The sequence below is a fragment of the Protopterus annectens genome, chromosome 9.part0 (genome assembly GCF_019279795.1).
Source record: "Protopterus annectens isolate FY-2018-M chromosome 9.part0, PAN1.0, whole genome shotgun sequence".
Lineage (NCBI taxonomy): Eukaryota > Metazoa > Chordata > Ceratodontiformes > Protopteridae > Protopterus > Protopterus annectens.
The window spans coordinates 1,361,084,190-1,361,106,718 of NC_056743.1; the positions used below are offsets into that span (position 1 = coordinate 1,361,084,190).

At 39.4% G+C, this 22,529-nt stretch overlaps 1 protein-coding gene across 1 annotated transcript in view; it reads right to left on the bottom strand.

Annotated features, from left to right (window-relative positions):
* Positions 1–22,529, bottom strand: part of LOC122812080 (gamma-aminobutyric acid type B receptor subunit 1-like) — a 4,315,174-nt gene that overhangs the window by 1,012,829 nt on the left and 3,279,816 nt on the right. Inside the window, exon 14 of the mRNA XM_044084348.1 lies at positions 21,796–22,041. Coding sequence (XP_043940283.1) covers positions 21,796–22,041 — 246 coding nt within the window. The remainder of the gene's footprint in view (positions 1–21,795; positions 22,042–22,529) is intronic.

Genomic DNA, 22,529 nt, shown 5'->3' on the forward strand with positions numbered 1-22,529 from the left:
GTGGTTATCTTTTGAATCCTTGGCTATTTTCTTTCAAAGTTAGCCTTGGATGATTTTATGAGGGACCTTAGTTTCTTACTGATACTGATCAGGGATGTCTTTCCTTCTTGGGATTTGCTTTTTACCTGAACTAGTTTCCTCCTTTATTGTATAGCCTGTTTATGGCAGGGGTCCACCAGACTGGTTTCCTTCTCTTAGGGGAGTGAGTCTTGGTTTTGCTAGGGATGGCAAGATCCATGCATCCTTGTAGGTTCTCATAGAGTGCAATTGTAAAGGATTCTGCATCTTGGGCCACATTATCCTTTAGTCTGGGGGCTGTGAAACTTACCACCTCTGCCTTAAGTAAGTTTGCTTTAGAAAAGTTTTTCACTGTGGTTTCCTTGGTTGGGGATGGTGGTGGGGTGTGGACATCCAGGGTGATTAGTTTATGGTCTGATCTTACCAGTGACAGGTTGACCTCCGGTGCGGAGCACCTGTCACCCATGTGGTGATGACCAGGTCCAATATGTTTTCACCTCTGGTAGCGGAGTTTACCAGCTGATCCAGGGCATTTGAGTTGATAAATTCCAGAAAGCACTGAGCCTGGGAGTTTGTACTCAAGTAGTTTTCCCAGTTAATGGTAGGGTAATTGAAATCGCCCAATATCAGGGTGTTTGGTAGGACCTTCATGTTTTCCAGAGTCTCCAGAAAGGCAGAATGTTGGTTCTGGGTCATGAAGAATAATCTGTAGCAGGTCACAATTTGCATTGCAGATTTGCCTGATGTTAGTTGCAGATGGATGAATTCAGAGGTATTATGCTGCGCCACTAACCTGGAGGTGTAGCTATCCTTGATGAATGTGGCTACACCCCATCCTTTTTTGTTTCGGTCCGTGTTCTGTGACTGAAATGTGTGGTATGAGTTGTAGCCCGGTAGTGCTGGAGTGCTCTCTGGAGCCTTGAACCAGGTTTCACTTACTGCACAGATGTCGATGTTCTCCATACTGAGGAATGCTTCGAGCACATGCATTTTGAGATTTAAACTCCTGGCGTTGAGTAGCATAACCCTCATTTTTTTATTTGTGCTGTTTATGGAGGTGGGTTTAACTTTTGAGCCTTGCCTAAAAAAGGCACTATGGGGGGCAGCAAGAGCCTTGGCCAGCATTCGAAAGCCTAGGGGTGACAGGTCTCTTGCGAAGCAATGCAGCTTGTCGAGCATATCTTCCCAGGCTGACTGACACTGGATCCTCTTTGAATGACACCAGAAGCTTAGCCAATTGTTGATAATGATCATTTTCTTCTTTATACTGAGGTATCATTCTTGGTGAGGGCAGGATGCCACTCAGGGTCAGGGTCATACCCGCCTGGGCTACATGATCAGAGAGCTCTTCCATGTCTCTTTTCATGTAGTCCAGGGAGGTACATCTCAGGTCATTCACACCAACATGAACAATGACAGAGTCATATTTGCAGTTGTTCTGGAGTGACCTGAGTGCTTGTGTTATGTGGCAGATTCTGGCTCCCCACAGGCAGCTAACAGTAACCTTCTCCTTGTCCAGCCTAGTGAGTGGGACATCAGTGTGCCTGACTATAGAGTCACCTATTACTATTGTGTTAGGTATGTTATTTTGCCTTAAGGGCTGTGATTGTGTGGCACATTGATTTTGTGTTTTATGTGTTGTCTGGTTTGTGATGGGAGGTGCAGGTTTTTTGGGTGTCTGCTTTGGAGCTCTCGGATGCTTTTGCAGGTTTTTATTTAGAGCTTCCGAGTATGATTTAGTGTATTTATGCATATTTTTTGCCAGTGCTGGTTTACTAGGTCTATGTGAGGCTGGAGGTGTGGTGCAAGTGTTAACCTTCTCATGACTGTCTGTTCCAGTCTTGGGTGGAGAGACCTTAGCCTCCAGTTTGGCTGTATAATTGCATCTCTCGCATATGTTAGTGTTTTGTGGTAGGAGGAGAGGGTTGTCTGTGTACATGAGGCAGTTGTAACATTGCCTCAGGATACCCAGGTTCACCAGCTGGACTGGAGAGTACACCTGAAGTTGCCCTTTGGTCATGCCTGAATAGTAGGGTGAGCTGCTTAGTTGCTTGGTTGGTGAGGGGTGGGTAAAGAGCCTTTCCCTTCTGGGCAATCAAGTGTTAGGGTATATTAGTGTTAGGTCTGAACAAGTGCTGGACTGTAGGGTGCTTTTTGAGTGTTTAGATTGAGAGACTAGTTTCAAGGGAAAAAGTGAAGAGGAGAGCCGGGAATAATTTTACCGTAGCTAACTGTTACTGCCCACCGCTCAAAGCCATGCAAACGCAGTTTTTAAACTACTAACTTCTGGCCTGGAACCACTCCTCCAGTGACAGATGGCAGCTCAAAGTTCTCCTCTCTCACAGGTGAACAGAGAAACTTCCCTCTATCCAAGTAAGGTTTGGGCAACTTAGAAACTTGTAACACAGCCCTGAATTCAGCACTAGCCTGAAAACTGGGCTATACTAGCTTAAAAGGGTAGGAAACAAGGAATGTTTTTTTTTTTTGAAAAGATAAGGCAAAAACAATAAAAAGTACACTTAAAACAGCTTTAAATGACTACAAGCAATCAGAAAATATTATATTTTAGTGTGTAGCCTACAACAGTTAAAACAAATTATTTAAACAAAAAAACAACTTTCTAAAAGTGCAGGCAGCCAAACAAGTACAATATGTGAAAAAAGAAGCTTTTAAATCACAATAAATGCTGGAAAATCAACATTTAGGCAGAAAACAGTTAAGTACAGCAAGAAAATACCACAAACTGATACTTAATCACGCCAAAGACTCTCTTTTAAGCTAGAAGGCTTGTATCAGTTTAAGGCTTTCTAGTGCTTTCCAGTAGGTTAGTTACAGGAACGATAGGAAACAAGCACAGGTGTGGTCTTTTAAACCAGAAGGTTGAAAGAGAGGGACAGCTTCCCAAATGATCAATAAGCTACAATTCGTGGACCAAGAACCACTCCTCTTGTGGTAGACAGGCTACCTAGTACTTACCACTCCCACTTGATAAGCTAGAAGGCTCCACTCCAACACAAAGGCTTGGGGGGCCCAGAAGCTTACAAACAGTCCTAGATACAGCAAATCTGTACCTGGACTAGACTAGTTACAGGAAAGGCGTGGAACAAGCACAAATGCAGGCTTTTAAGCCAGCAAGTTTAAAGAGATGGAAAACAGACTAAACGGCCAATAAACTACAATTTATGGGCCAAAACCCACTCTTCCCATGGAAGATAGGCTACCTAGTGCTTACCACTCCCACTGATAAGCTAGAAGGCTTCCCTCCAACACAGAAAGGCTTGGGGGGCTCAGCAGCTTACAAACTGTCCTGGTGGTCTAGACTAGTTACAGAAAAGGCAGGAAACAAGCTTAGAATTTTTTTTTTTTTTTTTTTTACAGAAATGCAGCTAAAACAGCAGTATATACAATTCAAATGCAGCGCAGGCTAACACAAATGTGTAGCATTATTACAGCAAATCCAGTTTAATTAAATGCAATTAAATTAACAAATGACTAAAAAAACAGAAGGCATTAAATTAGATGGCTACTAACAGGCAGTAATAAGTGCAGAGTAAAAGTGACTGAACACAGCAACTAAGACAGTTACAGTAAGAACAGCTGAATAAAGTATCTCTCTCTCTCTCTCTCTCTCTCTCTCTATATATATATATATATATATATATATATATAATTATTTTTATTTATTTATTTTTTTGAGGGAGGGAACAGAGGAGGATTAAAAGGCCACAGGGGTTGTTCTTCCCAAATGTTCCCTTTGTACACAGTAGGAGTGCCTGAAATCAGAATATGATCTCACTGCACTCAGTTGAGTGAGCTAATGAGAGGGGCCCAAAAGGAGTATCCAAATACAAATTTACAAGAGGGGTGGTCAGTTTCAAAGCCACCAAGTTTACCACCAAAACAAGAACAGTGAGGGTGGGTGGGAAACACAGTGGAGACAACAAGGGACAGAAACAATACAGCAGCACTATAAATAATAAGCAAATGTATAAATACAGCACAGTGCAAATTAAGTTGCAAAAAGTGTACTTATCAGTTTGGAATAGATTCCAACTCTGCTCACAACAAATCGGTCATCTTTCCACCAGTTCACAGAAATGCAGTCTGTATTGGAGGTACTTTACTGTCGAATAGTCCCTGGTGGCTAGTGTTTCCCTCCACCCTCAATCCCAGTTTCCCATATTAATGATGCTGCCATTAAAGCACTTCATGTACAAATTATCTCTGGTGCTTAGTGGCTGCCCCCATCTTCCAATCCCAACAGGTAGTTGAATGTAGCTTTTCACTTTTCTTGAACAGCTTGGCATATAGAGGCCTTTCTGAATGCAGTTCTAGGGTAGAGAGCACATGGCTAATTAGCATTTGTCTCTCCTCCAGACTGCCTCATTAGCATTTAAGATAGATATGGAGCCAGCCCTATGCAATGCTGCATATCTTTGGGCAATAGCACTATACAGAACAATGTTAGATCCCTTGCTAAATACCGAAAGGTGACCACAGTGTATACATAGAGGTGTACATGTCACAGTATCTTCATTATTGCCCACCTGAGTGTATTTCAAACACACATACACGAAAGTGCTTAACTTCGAAAAGCGATTCATGTATGTGTAATTTAAAAAAAATCTACGTTTCTGCAGGGGGGCTTTGCTCCCCTGCACCCCCCACCCCCCTACTTTATTATTCTCACTCCGAGGTCATACTACAGTGGGGAAAAGGGAATTTTCCCTTACCTGCACTATAGTCCGATCTATGAAACAGGCACACATACACAGAAGCACTTGTCGATGTTAAGCGCTTTCGTGTATGTGTGTTCGATGTTTTGTGATTTGGACATATGCTAGTCGAGCATGTGTCTGGATCCTGTGTGTGTGTATATATATATATATATATATATATATATATATATATATATATATATATATGGGTTCACTTTATAATTTCGAAATACTGAAATCCCCAATTTCAGTATTCCAAAATTATAATCACAAAAGCTCACTATCCCAAAAGCTGGAAATCACAAAGATCAAAATCTCGATGCATGTAATAAATACATACTGTGTCCTTAATATTGCATACATTGTACTGATTCAGCAATTGCGTCAGTTTGTTATCCACCCCCAGGAAATGTTGGTGGGATTTACAAAGTAGTTGAATCTCAAAAGGGAAAGAATGTATTAATCTTAGATGGTTACATGTATCATCTAGAAAAGAAATCACCACAAAAGAATTATTGATGTTGCAAATGGAAAATAGGAATGAACTACAAATGTAGGATAATTACAAAGTCTGTAGTGAATGGTGAAGAGCTGTATAAGACAGTTCCACATTTTCATATGGGAGACCACTCAGAACTTAAGCGTTATGTGATGTGTGCTAACTTAAAGCATAAAGCTTCTCTTTCAAGGGATGCACCTTGTTTATTAGTAGAAGACGCTCTAGCTACTACCTCATTAGATGTTGTACCAAACATGCCGAACAGATGAGTGTTACTTAAGCAAATATGAAGAATCAGACATAAATCTGTTATACATAAACGCAGACCGAGTATTACATTAGAGACAATGAATATAGAGGATTTCCCTCTAAAAAGTGTACATTTTGTTCATGAACAAGTTATTGATTCGAGTGAAGAAAATGTAATAGTTTTTAGTACAATAGAAAATTTGTGTGACCTCAGCCATGTGACTACATGGGTAATGGATGGTACCTTCTTTTACAAAAGTGCCATCTGTAGACAGTTGTATACCATTCACATTTTTTTCTGTTGTGGAGGCTATTCTAAATGTGTTCCCCTTATATACTGTCTAATGAATAAAAAATCACTAAAAGCCTACAATATTATGTGGGATTGCATATTTCGGCTATTAGAACAGCAAGAGTGTGAGATAAATCTTTTTTACATATTATGCGACTTTGAGATAGCCGTAATGAAAAGTTTTAAAGGTCACGTTAATGACATGAAATCCAAAGGACGTTTGTTTCACTTCAGCAGAAATGTGTGGAGAAAGGTTCAGCAATTAGGTTTAAAGTTAGTTAAATCCTTGGTAGCTTTGGCACTTCTACCCAAAGAAGAGGTTTTGCAAGCATATTCAGAATTAAAGGATATATTTCCTGCTGAAGGGAAATATCTTGTTACCTACTTTGGAGATTGGTATGTTATGGGACGGAAAAGACATTTCAGCACTAGATCTGCTTGTGTTTCATGGTTTCCTACACTGTTTCCAAATACATTTTGGAATGTGCGAGAGCTAAATACATTATGTTTACCTCATACGCAAAACTCGGTGGAGGCATGGCACCGTAGACTAAAATGTCTTTTGGAAGCTAAATCAACTAATTTATGTGTATTGATACAAACACTGGCTAAATAGCAAGATAGAGTCAATGATTTGAGAGTTCGTCTAACTAGTGGAAGTCCACCCCCTCCAAAAAGATGTAAAGCAGTGATTTGTCTGCTGAATTTCTAACAACTATAGCCAGAATGCTACAGCTATGAATTATTACTGAGAAGTCTTAACAGATATTTAGCACATTTCAGCAATGTGTGTTGTATGGGGGTGAAGATGTTACATTTGTGCTTTTGGGTGATTTGCAATGGTGATGGGGAGAAAATAGTAAAAAAAAAGACGCACATAGACCATTTTCAGGATTATGACCGTTCGCATTTGTAACCTTTGTGATTTCCAGCCCTCCTGTACCACCCACACCCCTTAATTATACTGACTCTGCAATCTCATTACAGTGAGGAAAACGGTAAATCCCGGGTTCCGCATTGTACAGTGATCCCAACACACAATTGTCGGCAATTCAAATCTTCAGCGATATGGTCTCGGCCATATCGTCTTCGAGGATTTGAACTTTCAACAATGGGATAGGGAGCCATATAGGGTTCCTATCAGTTCATCGAAATTTCAGCAGTTCGAACACCATATGTTCGAAGTGTGAAGTTCAAAAACTGATTATTGCGAAACCGCAGAACACCAAATTCTTTCCCAGGGAAAGAATTTGGTGGGCCATTTCTCTGGCTTCGCTATTTTCAGCACTGTGGAGGAAAGTTACAGGTTGGGTTCAGGTAAGTGGGGTTAAGGTAAGTGGATAGATAGTAGTGTCTGTACAGTTTAGTGTAGGGTTAGATTAGGATTTTAAGTGTATGTGTGTAGATTGCTGTTTTTTTGGTGTGCTTGTGTTGTGTTTCTTGGAACAGCAATTTTTTTCCCTGGGAAAAAAAATCGCTGTTCTAAGCCATTGATGGTTTTGCACTTTGAGGTTAGAAGTTCGAACATATGGTGTTCGGACTTCTGACATTTGGTCGAAGTGATATAGGCCCTATATATATATATATATATATATATATATATATATATATATATATATATATATATATATATATATATATATACATATAATTACAAGATCTGTGTTCTTCAGATCAAGAGGGAAAACTCCAAAGAAAATCACCTTCAAACATTGCATATCTGCTAGAATACAGAGGTGGCGTGATGCATTCTATTGGAGCAATGTAGGTTTTACAGTTAGCCCAGTTTTCATTCTAATAGAAGACTTTTGTCAGGAGTTAATAACATAACTTCTGTGAAGGCACAATCCCATCAATTAGAGCTCAGAATTAGACAACTTAAAGAAAAGGAGCAAGTGCAAGAGCTTGCAAGTAATTGGTCTTGTAGAAAGTAAGGAAAAGAGCCGTCCTGTAGATTTCATCAGAAGGAGCTTGTCAAAACGTTAGAGATAAGAACTCCCTGCCCTCCATAGTCCGAGAAACAAGCACGTAGAGTAACCATCTGACCGAGCTACCCAACTCTCCCTAGGCATTTCATCGTATGTTTTTTTGGACAGCAATGATAGGAAGCAGGTGTTACATAAAGGGAGAGAGGTGTATAGGTTTAGATGTAAATGCTGACTTTTTTCCATGTTAAAGACTGAGTTCTATTTAAGAGGCATGATTGAAACCACTGTGTATCTGTAGTGGAGATCCCAGTGAAAGACAGAGAGGGTTTCTGCAGTAACTCCTGGTGTGACAGAGTGTCAATAGGTTTTGATAGGTCTAAGAAAGACACAGGACACCAGGAGATTATTTCTGTGTTGACACTGTTTTGGGATTTCAAGTCCGATTATAGTAATGCCTTATTTACTAAATGTCTCCTGTTATTTGAAAATTGAACAAGCTGGGATGGTCCTGGCAGCTACATTTCCAGCTACCTAAGTAGTGACTCTGAAAGAACAGCAACAGTGTGAAAAAGTGGAAATGTATTATGTAGTACTGCATGAAGCACTTCAGTAGACATGAAGTAAGTGGAGTAAATTAGCTGATAGATGGACATCTTGAACAGATATTGTTAAGATGATGGATCTTCCAATAATTTTGTCTATGGTAAGGCATTTAACTCTGCATAATGCATCTTAGTGGTTAGATATGATACAAAAGCTATGCAAATGCCTCTACATGGAGGAGTAGTCTGAGAATGGGGAATAGGTGTCTGAGAATAAGGAACAGGTATTGGAGAAGGAGGAAGAGATGAAAGAGAGTGAAAACTGATAGGAATATTTATAGGCAAGTAAATGAAAAAAATAATCAATGTATTAGGGTAGGAAAACACAAACACCAGAAAGGGTAAACAGAATGAGGTTAGTAGAAAAAATATAAGGAGACACGGCAAGGACAAAAAGCAGGTGAGGGGTTTAAGTGGCTTAAGAAGAAGAGAACAAAACCAAACATGAATTGTAGCAATCACCTGGAGAGGCAGGACCAGAAAGAGATGTAAGTAAATGGAAAGGTAAGAATTGAGTGAGTTGGGTGGTTCAAAAAGGGAGTAGGTAAATGGAGAACTGAGGATATGGGGATTGAGAGGATAATAAAGGGACAAGGGAAGTCAGTGTTGTCTGGGATGGTCTGGGGCTATTTTTTCATGTGGGTGGTAGAATATGTATATATTTTTATATATTTTCATATTTTTACTTTTTAGCATTTTTTATCAGTATATTTGTGATGTACCTTTAAATTTTCTAATTAATGCTGGTTTATTAAGCACAAGAGCTGATTGGTTTGGAAATGGCACCTTTTTGGCTTTAAAAAGGGTTGTTACACTGTTTTTACATGTTTGTCTCATGAAGTCTACCTATTTGGGTAGACGAAAAGCACTTCACTATATTAAAGTCCTTTTTGGTGTTTCAGAGACTACTCTGTGGCTGTTTTTGTATTTTTCAAGAGTTTGCTGTTTCCTGTGGTTTTCTCAAGTTTGTCTGGGATGGTGATATAAGAAAGGAGGGCCAGTAGCTGAAAGACAACTGATTGGAGCAGTAGTGGAGGTATCTGTTTAGGTCATAGAATGTGCTGAGAAGGATGGGGATGGATTTGTACAAAGACAGAAATGAAGTAACAGTGGGGGAGTTGATAAGGACACAGTAAGAATGGGGGTAAATGGACACTGGGTAAGGGGGAGGTTTCTGAAATGGGTAATGGTCACAAAATGCTGTGACCAATATATAATCAGCAATTGAGGATAATACCGATAGCACTATATCCCTGTTTGATTATCAGCAAGAAGGGCGAGGGCAGCGATGGGAGGAGCAATAGTCACAGATAAGTAGGTATACAACATATTACATTGGCATGTGTGTGCACGGGCGGTATGGGGTGATGATAAGTGGGCAGGGCTTGGTGAAGGAAGACACATGGAGGAAATGCCATTCCAGGAAAAAGTAAGCAAGAAAAGGAAAAAGTTATTTTTGTACCTGTCTGTGTGTTAAACAGGAAATCAACAGATATGATATACGGTAGTCAGAAACAAAGAGGGAAAGTTAAGGTAAGAAGCATTATATAGACATAAAATGGAAGGTGACTAACACTGACTGAAAGAAGGAATGGAACTAAATTTTTATTTATTACAAGAAAAGGGAAGGGGAAAGTGCGGAAAGACAGGAAGAAAGAAATAGGGATAGGTAGGGTTAAATGGGACAGGGGTAAGAATGTTGCAGCAAAGCTTGGAAAGGAATGAGAAAAGTAATACATGTTGTTGACAAGAGCAGTATTTTGAAGCATGTTGATATTTTGAAGTGCATTAAGCAAAATTTGTAATATCGGAGAAGGGTCACATGACTTGAAAATTATCAAGAAATAAAAATCAATGAAAAATTGTTTAGAAATAAGCCCAGGTAGGTCATGGTCTCAGTACTGTTGACTGGCAGACAGCCTTGTCTAAGGACTTTACTACAGTGCCTGCTCCACATTTCTGTTTCCACACTTTCCCAACCAAAATGCCATTTTTGCAGTGCACAAAGGCATACCTCATTGTGCACGTTTTCCTCTTTTTTCTTTTCTCTTGAACATATTTTCGGTTAGTAAAGCATGAGGACTTAAACTGTCATATGAGTTGTTAAATGCCTGATATTGTTTGACTCCCTGCCACTGAGCAGTCTTCCAGCCTGGTAAAGTGAGTATCATCAGAAAAGCCCGTGCATGCCCTTTTTTTCAACTTCTCTGGGTGAAGTACATAAAGTAAATGTCTGGCTGGCAGACTCTTGTATGCAATGTTTTTTTTTTTTAACCTTGGGATGTCAAACCAAATTGAAAGTTAGCTCTGGGTCTGTGCTATAGTTAACAAGTCACAAAGCTATGCACAGCAAATACCTAGAATGGTGTGAGTCTCACTAAGGCACAGAGAAAAAAAGCAGCATACATCAATACTTCAGCAGAAAAGAATTTGTTGCAAAAGCTGTTTGAAAGCATCCATATTCAGTGCAGTGTTAACAAGTGATCACAGTTAACATCTGAGTTGCATGGTATCCTGCTGATATGTCAACATTCTACAATGAGAGCCCTGAAACTATGAAACATTAAACTCAATTTTACAAGTGTAACAATGAAGTGTGGAATTGTCAAACTCACTGTTACACATTAAAACCTTTTTTTGTTTTGGGTGGGGGGCAAACTCCATACCCCAGCTACTTTATATATATAAACTCTGAACAATTGCTGTACGTTGAAGAAGTGGAATTAGTTTTGTAATCAGTGAGCATTTCCTCAACCCACACGTAATCTCACACTATTTTGTGAATCTCTCGGGTCTCATAACATGGAAAGCAAGTTTTGATAGTAAATTCTTAGCTGGTTTGTAAGACTGAGATCTCTACTTCCTAATATGTTTAATTTGACAAAAAAAAAAGAAAATTTAGCAGCATTGCAGCATCTGTCATACTGTTGACATTTACTGGAAAATGACAAACTTTTATTCAGTACAACAGTAAAATGCTTTTCCTTTGTGATAAGCTTTTATCTCTGCTAGAGTTTTCATTACTTCATTAGCTGTGATAAAGTCCTAAACTTCAGGGCCTGTATGAATTCCCATTGGCAGAAACTGTCTCATTCTTAGTCAAGTCCAGAGCTTGTTCCTTAAATGAGATCTCTGTAGCCCTAGGCTACAAAAGCCTGCCCACGAACAGCAGTGCGTACTAATAAATTTCAGCACAAAGGGTCATCAAAGAACTGTCTTCTATTAAGCTTCTTACTAAGCTGACAAAGGTTCAATGACATGTTTTAGAGAAAAGAATGCTATCTCTACTTCCTGATTACTGAGGCATTCCCTTATATCAACTTTGGCCTCTCTTTGTTCGTAAGATATAAAACCAATGATGTTGGCAAAGCACATACTTTCAAGTACTTCTAAAGAACAGAACCATCTTAAAGGGGCATGCTTAATGATTTTTGAATGTCATATATCAACAGTTAGGGCTACTCCATTTTGAGCTTTTACTGCTGCACAGTACTGGAAGAAAGTCACAGTAAACATTGGATTAAGTTCTTCAGTAAGAGCAGGCAAGGACTGCACACATCTTCTCATGATTCATGGGAAAATAAGAGTCAAAGGCCTAAGATCTGAATGACTTCTAGCATTCTAATGCATAACATTTTTTTTAACTGAGCTGCATGTTGACTTCCCGTACTTGACCATTAGTTGCCACCAATGCCTCTCTTTGTTCTTTGGTTTGACTCCCAACACATGACTATCAGTTCCCACTGTCCCTCTGCTTGCTATTTGCATCTGCTGGACTCACCTTAATGTTCACTTCACCCAGGATATCCCAGACCTAGCTACATGGCCAGTGAGGAGACTAAGGACCCTGGTGCAGCATCATACTGCCGCAGTGGACTTTTTTTTTATTATCGGTCACAACCCTGTGCCCAGTAACATTCCCATGGCCAGTGGGCATTAGTGCTGCACCACGCCTCACTTTTGCAAGAGGCTGATGTCAGCAGGATGACCTGCCCACCCTCAGTAGCACCTTCATGAATGTTTCCCCAGTCTCTACCAGAGAAATCATGCTCAAGAGTGTACTCTACATACATATTCTACCCCAAGATAGACAATCCCATCCTCCCTTGCAGCACCTCAGACACTTGAGCTGCTAATCAGACCAAGTCACCCATAGTCGGAGCATTCTCTCCCTGTCTCTCTCTCTATGCCACCATGCCAGCTCTAATGCCTAGCTTTATTTAGTGCTAATAATCATCTGTGATTTTCCTGTTGTTTATAATGGCACTAACAAAAAAACTGAGGGTAAATTAGGAAGGTGATGCAAAAATTATGTAGCAGCTGAGAGGCATATATGACACAAACATGCCATATTTAGTATTCCTGGGTTCACTTGCTTTAACTTGAAAACCAAAGATGTCCTTTCTGATGCTTGTTGCTGCACTGTGGAAATACTACTAGATTTGTGATTGGGAATGGGATATTAACCACTCACTGTCAATCCTACTTGTATATACTGGAATAAAGTGAAAATACATATGATTCATTACTGCTTCAAAGTCATAACAGCCTACAAGAATTATTATTGGCTTCTTACCCCTAAGTATTTGCCCTGGTCAATATAGATACAAAATAGTTCATGTCATGCAAATACTTTGTGAACTGTCCTGTTAGCTTAATCCTAGAACATCTCAAGAAATGCAAGCATACATATTTAGTCACAACTCATATTTTTCAAAACACCTTGGTCAGTGCAGCATTTGTTAATAGATTTCAAAATATGGCCTGCTTGTGCTTTGCTAAAAAACTTATAAATGCAATTTCAGCCCCTAGCACTTTTTAGGAAAACTCTGTATATGCCAGCAAATCTATACTGTGGTCAAATTTGGCCTCAGGCAAGGTAATGGACCAGCACCCCCCACTCCCCATGCTGTCATTACGGTGTCCCCTTACTTGTCTATCTTTCCCCCTAATTATCATAAACAGTCTTCAAAACTGGCACTGTGCATAGTATTTGCTTCTTTAATTTTGAACAGAAGACAGAGATGTGGATTTAATTTAAAACTTTATTTATTTATCGTTTGTTGACCAGGTTAGTCTCACTAAGCTAATGGCCTCTTTTCAGGGGAGACCCTTGATGGTATTTATACTACTTGGGAAGTAAAGCCAGGGCACTGGGGAACTTCTTCTACCCGTTTCAATAGCTCTGGTGGATGCAAAAGATCTAGCAGCAACTGCTACCCACAGTGACAGATGTAGCCTCAGTTTAACATCTCATTTGAAGTACCACACATTCAGGAGTGCATCCCCCCTCTGTACTTACACTGCAATGTCAGTAATCTGTCTTCATGATGTGGGACTAAAACCCACAGCCTTCTACATCAAAAGCAAGTTTGCTACCTGTTGCACTATTAATACTGCTTTCACAATTTACAGCACAAGCACTAATGGCCATTTACTACACAAAACAGTTGCAGATTGAACACAGACTTTACATGAGCAACAGTAAACTTCTTTTCTCTCGAAGCTTACCTTCGCTGAGATGCATTAAAGCTCACAGACACTGAAAATGTACCACTTGCAGATTAAGTGTACCTTGGTCCCTTGGGTGTTTTCAAACCATGGGCCCCTTAAAATATTTTTAGGACCATGGATGAAGGCATGTATTGATTTACCTTCCTGGTTTAATGCCTCTCTTGTTAAATGCAGCAACATTTATTACAGCACATTTTAAATTTGTAGTTTTAAACATTGTTTTCTATTAGGCACTGAAACAAAATGTTTGCACCAATAAATGACAAAAGTACCCATTTCAGAACATTTCAACAAACTGGTAGTTAGTGTAGAGGATTAAGGCTCCTGTCTCCTGTAGTTCGGGTAGAGGGTATGAGCTAAATACAGTTAAATAACTAAACTGCCCTCTTTTAACAAGGGCATTTCACATGCACACACAAACACCCCTTGTCTGTAACTGTAAGTCCACTTTGGGGAAATCAAGTCTGCTGCTGCTAATCATTTATCATCTATAGACAGAAATCAAATCACAAAGTCTGCTTATTCAGAAATGAAATATTTTTCTATCTACACCTGCAGATAATCTCCGCTCACATAAATCTTAATGCAGCTCCATTTGCTGGAAGGAAAGCTGCAGTCTGGAAAACACATCTCATGCGTGTTGTGTCTGCAAGCATCTGCTTTGCAAGCCAATGCCCACAGATGCAACACAAGTTGGAAAAAAAGAACAACTTTTATTTTAATTACATTTCATTTTAATTTAAAATTGAATTAATATTGTGGACAGGGCCCCCCAGCCAATAGGTCCTAAGCAACTGCCTAGGTCACCTAGTGCTGGACCTGGCTCTGTATAGCAGAACTGTGTCACTTTCATTTTAGCAACATGTTTCTGACCTTGGCATGTTTTTGTATAGACTCATGTATTTGTATTTTTTATGACAATTATGACATGCGTATTTTTATGACAACTATGACATACCGGAGTCACAGGCAGACGAGGTGCACAATGTATGAAAGTGTTCTTCAGTCTGGACTAATAGCCAGTGACAAACTCTCCATATACTCTTGAAGGCAACATTATATTTCATTTTTTGCTGAGCACAGTTAATTGACTAAGGCAAACTCCTTTGAAAAATATATTTTTCATGAAAGCATTTAGTTTCCTCAGTGGTATTAATTACTTCTTCATAAATTACTAAACTATTTGACTTCAATATTTAATAACAGACAGTCTTTTGGGAGTGGGTCAAAAACATGAAGCAAAACTTGCAAGCCATTCTCCATTATTCTCACATGTCTTGTAGTACTTTTTTGAAGTTCAAGCCAAAGAAACATTCTCTAGGCACCAGTTGCAGTAAGAAACATTCTCTAGGCACCACCTTGCAGTAAACATAAGGCTTATTTGAGTGATTAATAAAAATAATGTTCTTGCAAAATGGGAAATAATAGAAAATAAACTTTTACTTCAACCCAAAACACAGAATCCACTTCACAGGTTCTGTTTTACACTCAATGGCATTTGTTAAGCATACATAGCTTCAGCATTGTTAGTATAATACAAATGTATTTAAACCAGGTGTCAGTTTTCTCTTAATTCTCCAGACAAGACAAATTCTATTATACTGGTATATGCAAGGTAATTTTCAACTCAAAGCTTTAAACTACAGCGACAGCTTCCAGCCTGGGTCATACTTTCAGACCAAGTTTCCCTGGAGACTTATTGGCACCTCAGTGTTTAAATCAGCATTAAGGAAATCAGGAATTTCCCATCTTGGGCGATTAACAGCCTTTTAAAATCTCCAGAGACAGTTGCACCAGATGTGTTCCTATGGAGACCCTGCCTCTGCTTTCCTGCCTGATATACTCTTTGTACCTATTAGTTATGTCACATGATTCCACAGTATCTTTCCTAGTTCATCAGTCTAAGCAGCTACCACTGTGCCACATGACCAACCTCTAAAATGGAACCATCAGTTTGATCCTCTGTGGACGGGCTCTGCCAGGGACAGACCATTCATATTAAGATGGCTATATGTCAAATGATGGTGAATTACAAAAATTGCATGGCTGGAGGGTTAATGCCCAATGTGACAGTGTGACATTACAATCTACCAGTTTATAAAATCACTGACAGCCATCATGATCTATACGGAATGTACATTCTCTCACTCTCTTTTGGAAATAGCATTTCAGAGTTGTGAGGGCTAGACATTCCTTTACGATTGCTGACTATCTTTTATCAGCTCTCCATCTTCCACCTGGGAAAACAATGCACTGATCTCTACTTTGGAAGCATTGGTATGAACCAGGAAATGTTTAGAGTAGTAAAGAGTTATAAGAATAGGTTCTGAACAAATCAGCTATTTCATCATCTTAAAGTCCTGGGCAGTTTCAATGGCCCACTGAACTTTAAGTGGAGCCTTACCTTTGTTTGCATTAGTCAGAGGACAAAAGATGGTAGCAAAGTTTAGGACAAACTTGCAGTAATAGTTTGTCAGGCCTAAAAATTATATCAACGTGCTTTTTTTTTTGGTTAGTTTGGACCAGTTGGAGATTCCTCACATTTTTAGCCAGGGATTTCACTTTCTATCTTTTTATTTCTGTTATGTATCCCAGACACCTACCCATTTTACACTTACCTGGGTTAGTTGTCAATTCAGTTTGGCACAAGGAATTTAAAACAGCATGGATTTTAGGTGGATGACTTTATCGATTATCAGAAGATATAATGGCATTATCGAATTAGCCTGTGGCATATATGATAAGGGATCTTAGAATCTAATCCTTTAGCCTCTGAAATATAAGTGCTCAAAGGAATGCCAAAGGTAGGACTGTATAGTGGAAGAGTCCATCAGCTATAGAGAATGCAGTTGTTTTCATTGTATTCTGGGGCTTGCAAAATTTGCCAGTAGCCTTTGGTAAGGTTTAAAGTGGACTGAAATCTAGTCTTGTCTAATTTTCAATCAACTTGTCTACTCAGAGCATAAGATATTAATCAAATTTAGGAATACTATTCGACTTTCTAAGTACCTTGTAAAGCCTTACAGAACCATCAGGCTTGGATATGAATTATCATCATCTTCTTGCGGCTGTTCCCGTTAGGGGTTGCCACAGCGGATCATCCGTTTCCATTTCTTCCTGTCCTCTGCATCTTGCTCTGTCACACCAACCACCTGCATGTCCTCTCTCACCACATCCATAAACCTTATCGTAGGCCTTCCTCTTTTCCTGTTACCTGGTAGCTTCATCCTTAGCATCTTTTTCCCAATATACTCAGCATCCCTCCTCAGCACATATCCAAACCAATGTAATCTTGCCTCTCTGGCTTTGTCTCCAAACCTTCCAACCTGGGCTGACCCTCTAATATACTTATTCCTAATCCTGTCCACCCTCGTCACACCCAGTGCAAATCTTAACATCTTTAACTCTGCCACATCCAACTCTAACTCCTGCCTTTTTGTCAATGCAACTGTCTCCAACCCATATAACATATCTGATCTCACTACGCTCTTGTAGACCTTCCCTTTCACTCTTACTGGTACTCGTCTGTCACAAGTCACTCTTGACACTCTTCTCCACCCACTCTACCCTGCCTGTACTCTCTTCTTCACCTCTCTACCACACTCACCATTACTCTGAACTATTGATCCCAAGTATTTAAACTCATCCACCTTCGCCACCTCTACTCTTCATCCTCACCATTCCTCTATCCTCCCTCTCATTCACACACATATATTCTGTCTTAGTCCTGCTGACCTTCATCCCTCTTCTCTCTAGAGCATATCTCCATCTCTCCAGGGTCTCCTCCACCTGTTCCCTACTCTCACTACAGATCACAATGTCATCTGCAAACATCATAGTCCAACGGGACTACTGTCTGATCTTGTCTGTCAACCTGTCCATCACCATTGCAAATAAGAAAAGGCTCAGAGCTGATCCTTGATGTAATCCCACCTCCACCTTAAACGCATCTGTCACTCCCACCGCAGACCTCACCACTGTCACACTATCCTTGTACATATCCTGTACCACTCCTACATACTTCTCTGACACTCCCGACTTCCTCATACAATACCACAACTCCTCTCTAGGCACCCTGTCATATGCTTTCTCTAAGTCTACAAAAACACAATGCAACTCCTTCAGACCTTTTCTGTACTTCTCCATGAACACTCTCAGAGCAAACATCGCATCTGTAGTGCTCTTTCCTGGCATGAAACCATACTGCTGATCACTAATCATCACCTCCCTTCTTAACCTAGCTTCCACTACTCTTTCCCATAACTTCATGCTGTGACCGATCAATTTAATCCCTCTGTAGGTACTACAGATCTTTGGAATTTTTCTTAGTTTGGGTTTAAGCATTTTCTGTACCTCTTCTCTGGCTGTTTGGCATTGGGATTTTGGTTTTCTGTATGGTTTCAAATGTACTTTTTCACCAGGCTCAGTTTCTATAATATGCTAGATTATATTGGTTTACCAGGCAACTCTGAGAATATATCCTTAGTTCTGATTACAAATTATTTTACTTTCTGTTTTTAAGATATGGATAATGTCTCGTCTATTTTAACACCAGAAAAAGCTATGGCAGCCTTAATTTTCCCAGCAAACATACTTATTTGAGAAATGTCAGTTTCTCTCCAAAGTTTCCTAACATTTATGTAGTATATCAGTTCTGATTTTTCACTTGGTTGTTTCACCTTGGCATTCACTTCAATGACCTTTGCTACAATTTGAAGAAGTCCTTTGCACTTTACAAAGAACTTCTTTTCAGCATTGGGCATTAACACAAGTACTTTACTGCCTGGTTTGAATTTGTCGTGCTGAACATTTCTATTTTATTCTCTCTTTTGTGTGTCCTGTTGTCCATGATATCTTTTTACAGTCATTGCAGTTCTTAATCTGTCCTACAGTCTGAAAAGTGTTCTCATGTTTCTCTAGCTATCTTTAGCTAATGCCTGGAATATCTGCACACAACAGTTCAAATGGTGTGATCTAGCTGAGGTTTGTTGAACTTTAAGCAAAGATAAGGAAGTACTTAGTCCCAGTTTATTAAAACACTCAATTAGAACATCTGTCTGAAGGTGATATAAAGACGTCATCAGCTGTCTCACTTTAAAAATTGACCAAGTTTGTGCATTATTCAACATGTCAGGAATTCTATTCTAGCAAAATGCAGCACTAGTTTCTTTTCTATGTTCCTTGCACTGACCCCTTCACAGGGATATTGCCTCGGGATATTTTACTGCATGAGCAATACTTTCTAGAATATATTGATACCTCTTAACTTGATTTTGCAGGTGGACCTACAATGTTCAGTGTTTTGCATTGAAAAGGTACCTCCACAATGGGTTAGGGTATCAAAGGGATCTTAAATCCTGGGTTGAGTGCTTTCCTTTGGCACTCTAGGCAGAAAGAACCAATATTCTCCCTGCATAACATCCTAGTTTTTGTCTTATCCATTTCTAAATTTTCATAAAATGTGGCTATGTGCTAATTTCATTAAATGTGTAAAAGGTTTTGGAAATCACACCTGGCTGATTACTTCAGTCTGCTGCAACCTGTTGCAGGGTGTGTTTCATTTGTTAGTTGGCTGCAGCTAGAGAAAATAGCAAATGTAGGGTAGATGGAGCAATACAAAGGTTGAGAGAGCAACTATTTACAGTTATCCCTGCCATTCCAGTATGTGTGTGTGTGTGTGTGTGTGTGTGTGTGTGTGTGTGTGTGTGTGTGTGTGTGTGTGTGCTCAACTTAAACTAACCAACCCCTAAACCAGTCCACCTCCCTCACTACCCCTCCTGTGTCCTGCTCTAACACTAAAAATCCCTCACTACTCACTCCTACACTGAGTCCTGGTTCTCACCTCTCCTTCGTGGTCATCTGCGTGTTTTCGGTGTTTCCGCCGTCGTCGGTGGTCGGGTGAAATGGGCATCTGAAGGTGACCCGTGTGTGTGTATGTGTGTGTGTGTGTGTGTGTGTGTGTGTGTGTGTGTGTGTGTGTGTGTGTGTGTGTGTGTGTTTGTGTGTGTGTGTGCTTCTGATTGCACATGCAGTGTGTGTACATGTAAATGCACACAAAAGATTTAAAAAAAATTATGTTATTTGAATATCAACTGATTTGTACAGAGGAATACATGTATTATTTTAACTGTTGAAATATATATATATTATAGAACATACTAGACTAGAAGCAAATCTCAATAATCAATCTCAGCTGAAAAAAAAAATAGTAAAATTAAAAATAATTTAGGCCATAAAAAGATTGTATCAGTTCCTAACACATGCAGCCAGAGACAAAAGACAAAAAGTATAAAAGGAGCTTCCTGCATTGTCATTGGGGTGAACAATGGTACTCTGGAAGGGTGAAGGTTTGAAAGTATTTTAACTTAATTTTAATAATATAAATAATATATATATAACAGAGGATACTAAAGAGGAAGAGGTTAATCTCCAGCTGACTAAAAACAAAAAGAAATTAAATAACTTAATTTAGGCCATAAATATTATTATATTTACAGTTCTCGATGCAGCCAGAGACAAAAAAGTATGTACTAGGAAGCTTCCTGCATTGTCATTGGGGTGAACAATTTGGTACTCTGGAAGGGTGAAGGTTTGAAATTATTTTTATTTTAGTCGATGACCAGATGTATGTGATGTCATTCTATAATCCATCACTAAAAGTAATTTTTTATCACTCAGCTGAGACTGATCTCAGAACACCTCTGTTTTTGTAACCTGACAAAAAGGATCTCTATTAAATACATTTAACTTTTTTCATTGTGTCTAGTCCATTAGAGAATATTCTAAACTTTAAACTACCATTTGTATTAATATTAATTTTACTTGTGTGTGTGTGTGTGTGTGTGTGTGTGTGTGTGTGTGTGTGTGTGTGTGTGTGTGTGTGTGTAAATCAAATCCCAAAGTGTGTGTGTGCCATCTACTTGGAGCAATGACATGAAGGACTGCTTTCTCAGAGAGGCTGCTGGAGGACTTGGCTTGGATACTCAGCTGAGGACTCCACTCTACAGCTGTGCTAGTGGGGAGTGTTATTGGGGAGGGAGACAGGGAAACCCAAATCCCAGACTGAGTGTGTTGCTTGTGTGCTCTTAAGGGAAATTTTGTTTAATGCAGACAGCTGCATCTGGGAAAAACTGGGTGTATCCTTTTTTGTTCCAAGTGAATGTCTCTCTCCAGTGCCAGTGGAGAAGATTCAGGCTCCTTGATTACTGGCCCAGAGTGAGGACATCACAGGTCCTTCTACTGACACACCAACCAGGTGGCAAGATGCATGACACACACACACACACACACACACACACACACACACACACACACACACACATACACACACACACACACACACACACACACACACACACACACACACACACACACACACACACACATCCTCTTACTCAAGCGATTCAAGTTCAGTTTTGGTGCCCTGTCTCTCACCTTCCTTTAACTTATTTTATTAAAAATAAATAAATAAATAATGCTTTCTTTTAAATTTTCTATAATTTATACGCTGCCTGCACAGAGTGCTATGGAGCTCCTGTTTTTGTTTAACTAAAAAAATCTTCCTTTTAAAATGTAGCAAACAGTTGCTAGAATTTATACCTTATCTGTATGGAGCACTACTGCACTCATGTTTTAATTTAAAAAAAACAACTTTTCCTTCTTTTTAAACTGTAGCAAACTGTTTGTTACAAATGTAACAGACAGTTGCTTACAGTTTATACCCTGGCTGCATGGAGTGCTACAGTGCTCAGGTTTGATCACAAACAAATGCAATACTGTTTTTAAAAGCCAGTATTGAATTAAAGAGAGACTGGTATCGGCTGATTGCACCCCCATCAGTTTGCAGTTGGCTCCTCTTGTCTTACTCTAGCTACACTGTTGAATGTAGTCTTCAGATGTGCAGCTGCTGATAACAGTAATAGCTGACAGCAGTGTGGAGCTGTGAGTGAGTACAAATGACAGTAGCAGTACTTACAGAGACTCCATCAAAGGACGAAGAATTCATGGCCTTGTAGATTTCTTCTGTAAAGCTCTTGTTGCTGTTGTAGGTGAACTCCTCTAGCCACTGGCCTTTCTTTGCAAGTTCCTGGGCAGTTTTATTGAGGGCAAGCGCTAGAGCCCAAATGGCATCATAGGCAAGGGGGGCTTCCTGATAGCCTCCTTTGAGCTCAGCACCTTCACCGAGAATATTATTCAGCTTCTGTATAAATTCTTGTGATGTCTGCAAAGACATTAATAGGATAAATTGTCACATCAGTACTTTACAGCATACTCATTTGTGCAATTAAACACGTATATACACTATATAATTTGTTATCATTCATATCTAATAAACAGGTAGTGACAACCGGGTTTCTTATACTTTGTCCTCTTAGTGTATTTTACACAAATGCAATTTTATAATATAACAGAATATAGGGTGTAGTCATAAATCACCTTTCAGTACTATGCTGTTCATTTATGGGAGCCAAATAAATGGAGCATCATGTTTCTGTCACACAGGTATAAACTACACTGCAATTATATCTTTATTATAAACCTCCAGACTCTGCAAACCTTGTAGTAAGCTGCAAACTGAAGAACCTGATCAATTCTCTTTAGTCAGGTAGACCCAATCATATGGTTTCTGATCATATGTGCATCAGCCAGATAGCTGCTTAACATGCTGTCTACTTATTTAAGCAAGAGATTCTCCTGTTTGATTCTCTG